This window comes from Homarus americanus, unplaced genomic scaffold, assembly GCF_018991925.1.
Source record: "Homarus americanus isolate GMGI-L3 unplaced genomic scaffold, GMGI_Hamer_2.0 scaffold24523, whole genome shotgun sequence".
Taxonomy (NCBI): Eukaryota; Metazoa; Arthropoda; class Malacostraca; order Decapoda; family Nephropidae; genus Homarus; species Homarus americanus.
The window spans coordinates 1077166-1082431 of record NW_024744357.1 but is presented as its reverse complement, the minus strand read 5'-3'; the positions used below and the strand labels follow the sequence as shown (position 1 = coordinate 1082431).

General features: G+C 39.1%; 1 protein-coding gene across 1 annotated transcript; it reads left to right on the top strand.

Annotated features, from left to right (window-relative positions):
- Window positions 1–2262: 2262 nt before the first annotated feature.
- LOC121877782 (adhesive plaque matrix protein-like) lies at window positions 2263–4938 on the top strand. The gene is made up of 3 exons (XM_042383643.1): window positions 2263–2287; window positions 3225–3317; window positions 3710–4938. Exons 1-3 carry the CDS (start codon window positions 2276–2278, stop codon window positions 4505–4507), a joined length of 903 nt encoding a protein of 300 aa, XP_042239577.1. The 5' UTR covers window positions 2263–2275; the 3' UTR covers window positions 4508–4938.
- Window positions 4939–5266: the final 328 nt, after the last annotated feature.

Sequence of the window (5266 nt, the reverse complement as noted above, 5' to 3'; positions counted from 1 at the left end):
TATGTCTTCATGACACAAACAATTCACATCACTTATAAAACTTCATAACACAAACACTTCACAACACTTGTAAACACTTTAAGTTACTTACTAACACGTTATTATACATGTGATCACTTCACACTACTTATGAAAATTTAACGATACTTAAAATCACTTTTTGAAACTTATGGCCACTTTGAGACAGTATAACTACTTTACTATAACTACAAACACTTTATTACAGTGACAAACACTTACGATACTTTTCAGTCCTCATCAATTTTAATCTTTTCACCTCACCGGCCATTTGTTTGCCTAAAAGCCTTCGTGTACTGATAACTATTTTACGAACACTTATAAACACTTTGTGACACTTCCAAACACTTAACTTAACTAACGAACATTTTACAATACTTTGCAGTCCTCGTCAATTTCAGTCTCTTCACCTCACCGGCTATTTGTTTGTCTCTAAGCCTTCTTCGTGAACTTCCTTAACGGCACTGAAGCAGAGACAGAACTGCTGATATACTGTACCTTGTCTTGTTGATATTCTCGTAAATCCGAAACCGCGAAACGAGGCAGATTCAAAACTTGAGCGAACCGGCTACTGTATAACGGACTGAGTTTGATCGTGTTTTACTCATTCGTTTCTCCGCACATGTAGCTTTAGAGATCTTTGCCTGTATCTGTAAGACACATGACTATATGCGAATATTTTAGTTCGTATAATGGCTTGGTTTTAGGTGATTGGGTCAGATGTATCGAAAAGATGTTACGAAACCCTCGAAACACTGACGTCATCGATGTCTCAAAGTGTTCTCATTAAACTGGCGACAAAAAGTATCCAAAACTGTTTATATTGTTTAGCTCACTTTGGTTGCTTATTAAAAACAAACAAACAAGCAGGAGACAAACTGAAATTAGATAAATCTTGTCATGTCAACGAAACAAATAACGATATAAAACATTTTAATTTTTTTCTTATTCCAAAAGTCAACGCTTTCGAAAACGTGTGTTGTCTCAGGACGAACAACTCAGACCACTACTAAACCAAAGCTGCCAACAGACTCCACACATCTGTCTGGTATATTGTGTGGTTTAATATTTTAGGCAGACTACAGACAAACCAAAGAAAGTCACCTTAAACTTAATTCATGAAAGGTGTTTAAAGACAAGACCTTAGGCGGTTCTTAGTTAACTTGTGTAATTAATCAAACTATTAACTACTGTATGGGAGTTTGTAGCAGTAGTTTGCCTTGTGATTATCAATAGTATCAAATATTATGGGACCGGGAGGGTAGGGAAAAATTCCTCTCGTGGACAGAGGGGGGGGTGGATTGGCACTAAACTGTCCCTGAATCTCTGTGACATCCCCGACGCCGTGGGGAGTCATCCACCCCTACACATTCACCCTCACTCAGCCGCTCTGTTGTTCTTCATAGATATTGTGCCGATCATATATCCGTTAAATAACGTTGATCTTATCACTTTGTCATATTCTTCACTTTCATGTCAATATATGATTTGTTATTTACTGCAACATATGCGTGGTTTCATAAAGTAATTTGATATACAATATACTAAAATTAACTAAGTTACAGGTTACAAACATAACTTTATGGGTTTGTTACCTTGTGTTGTTTCGGCGCCACACATGGATACGGTCATGGTCTTTTCATCGGTGAATACTACTCTTGCTCAAAATTCCTTCTCCTTATAGACGTACTGTCGAGCTAAGGCGAGTCTCGAGACATGGTGAGCGCCTGTCAACCTCTCATTGGTGGAATATTTGGTGAGCAGTAGCCTGCTTCAAAGCGCCAACATCACGTTATATATTTTATCATGTTAGTAACTAAATCAATTGCATGGATAAAATTAAAGAAACAGAAATAGAAAATATATATTTCTTATTTATCCATGAATTTCGAGGCCGTCAAGCCTGTGTAGCTAAAACTAAAAGGAGAGTGGACTTACATAGGGCGTTCCACTCTTGTACACAAACACACACACACACACTGTTACGCCACACAGTCACAATCACACACACACAGTCCCACGCACACCTACCGGTATACTCATATATATCAAAGCGAACTATAGTTCCAAGGCTGACGTTAACAAAAAAACACTTAAAGAGTTTAATTATAGCTTCCTTAATGATGTTGTTCTCAAGAGTTGACAATTATTTCAGAAGGTGGTGATGTAAGAGTGGTGAGGCGGAGCTTGTGCTGGTTCAGGTATATAAGACTCCTGTTTGATACACTCCCTACCAGTCTCTACCACACCCATAAAGATGATTCCCAAGGTACGACACAGTACTGGAGAATCTCAGCACCTTCATGCCTCTTCCTGACTCTTAACATTGACCTTTATAACAGTACAATAGACGGAATAAAAAACTTTTCACTTCTTGTTCCCCACAAATATATATATATATATATATATATATATATATATATATATATATATATATATATATATATATATATATATATATATATATATATATATATATATATATATATATATATATATATATTTCTTTTTTTTAATATTAATGACTTTTTCTAGTCCAGAGCACAAAAAGAATCAATCATTTCATACCTTTTCGCAAATTTCTTCAGTAAAACAAATGACATAAACAGCTTTTCCTTATTGGTTATACAAACAAACTTTTCTTAATTAAACTTTACGGACTCCTCTTAAGACAAGTCAACATCTTCCCACCTTTTTGTAACTTTCAATGCCCAAAATATAATGATTTACTTTTGAGGACCGCATCAGACGGCGTTTACAAACAAGAACTCATAATCGAACTCTATTAACTTGTCTTGGAACCAAAACAGAAAAGATTGACACCCATCTGTAACTTTCCATACAAACAGCACTCTCTTGATTCAACTCCACTTATACCTACCCTTAGAAAGATAATATTGACAGCTTACTTTTCTTGACTATATATAACTCCCAGTTCGTCTTCTTTTCACCTGTCTAAGAACCTGAGACAATGTTGCTTGATCTCCACGGTGATAGTGTCGAGGAATTATTATTATTATTATTATTATTATTATTATTATTATTATTATTATTATTATACTATTCTAATTTTTATTATTATTATTAAGTTTTATAATTGCTATAAATTTAAGAATCACAACACTCCGTCTACCTCTCTTGTTCGTGTGACAAGCAATATTGTCTCATTACATATTAGTATTACTATATGTTCCCTCCCTCAACAGCTGGTGGTGCTAGCCGGCCTGGTGGCTGCCGCTCTTGCACATCCCAGACACTCACCCTCCTACACCACCCCCGCCCGGAGCTACGCCCCCGTGGTGAGTACCAACACGCTCTCCTGACTGTAGTGTTAAGCTGGATCTACCTGAGCGAGTCATATACTATTATCTACTGATTGTTTCATACATGAGAGGGCAGGAACTACTGGCTGCGGACTGTACACTCATAAATTTAGGCCTCGACCAGTTAGGAGCCAATCCTCAGTGTGTCACGTATCACTGCTTGGTTGAGATAACAGATTTTCCCTTTGTTGTCATGGTATTCAAGATCCAGCTGTGTTTATTTACGATTTTACAACAAGACGGTTTATCTACAATCAGGTCCTCCTGTGGTTGGGAAAGTACAGGGCAGTTTGTGTACATGACCTTCCACAGACCATCACAGCCGCATGCATCGTGAAATTCTTAAAATACCTTCTCTTGGTTTCCAGGGTCCAACTCAGTACGACTTCAACTTCGCCGTGAAGGACGGCCCCTTCGGTAACGACTTCGGACACCAGGAATCCCGTAACGGCTACAACACCCAAGGCTCTTACTATGTGCTGCTTCCCGACGGTCGCCTGCAAAAGGTGGATTACAAAGTCAACGGCGACTCTGGATACGTGGCCGAAGTGGGTTATCAGGGAGAAGCTAAGTATCCCGAATATCATCCTGCTCCTGGCTACAGTCCCGCCCCAAGCTATAAGCCTGGTCCTAATCATAAACCTGGCCCCAGTCATAGGCCTGGTCCCAGCAATACGCCTGGCTCCAGCTATAAGCATGGTCCCAACCATAAACCTGGCTCCAGTCATAGTCCTGGTTCCAGCAATACGCCTGGCTCCAGCTATAAACCTGGTCCCAGCTATGAGCCTGGTCCCAGCTATAAATTTGGGCCCAGCTACAGACCTGGCCTCATCCGTAAGCCTGGTCTCAGCTATAATCCTAGCCCTAGCTATAAGCCTGGTTCTAGCTATAACCCTCGCCCTTACCATAAGCCTGGTCCCAGCTATAAATTTGGGCCCAGCTACAGACCTGGCCTCAGCCGTAAGCCTGGTCTCAGCTACAAGCCCTCACCCAGCTACAGACCAGCCCAAAGCTATAAGCCGACACCCAGCAACAGACACGCCCTAGGCCATAAACCAGCCCCCAGCTATAGGCCTTCTCCCCATTACAAGTCCTCATCTAGTGTCAAGTCTAGCTTCAGCTACAGACCCTCCCCCAGCCATAAGCCCGCAGCAAGCTATGGCTAACATAACCACCTTACAAGAGAGTGAAGCTAAGCTTGCATAGCTAAACAACAATCCTTTATACATTATGAGGGAGGGAGATATTCAGCGACCAGTCTCTCAGGTACTACGTGATAATCTTTAACTGCCTATTGCTCTCCAAATGGACAGAAGACCTATTAGGCCTCAACCTAACCTAACCCAACCTAACCTAACCTAAACTAACCTAACCTAAACATTAAGATTACGATTTTTGAGAACTGCCACTCATGAAGTCTGAGTCTTATTAGGACTGGTGCCCCAATCCAACTGCATAGGTTAGGTCGTTAGTGTATATTAGCCGGAGTAGTTTCACTGGCAGAATGACCTCAGCATTAGATAGTAAGGAATTATTTATCTTTTCTGTGTTAAGAACTTCCCCGTTATAATAAGTTAATAAATCTTAAACGATGAAACCTTGAGTATCAGTAATCACTTCGCATACATACATACATACATACATACATACATACATACATACATACATATATGCATACATACATACATACATACATACATACATACATACATACATACATACATACATACATACATACATACATACATACTATCTCATCATCAACTTCACCATTATTACTATTATTATTATTATTATTATTATTACTATTATTATTACACAATATTTAGGTCAGTGACAAAGTGTAAACACTAATGACCTTTTCTCTTCTCATATTATTATTGGTGCCGTAACGTCGCTCTTAATGGAGTGGGTTTTTTTTCTTT

Coding starts and splice junctions, on each gene's coding strand:
- LOC121877782 (XM_042383643.1), top strand. Junction 3,318..3,709: donor CCCGGAGCTACGCCCCCGTG/GTGAGTACCAAC, acceptor CTTGGTTTCCAG/GGTCCAACTCAGTACGACTT.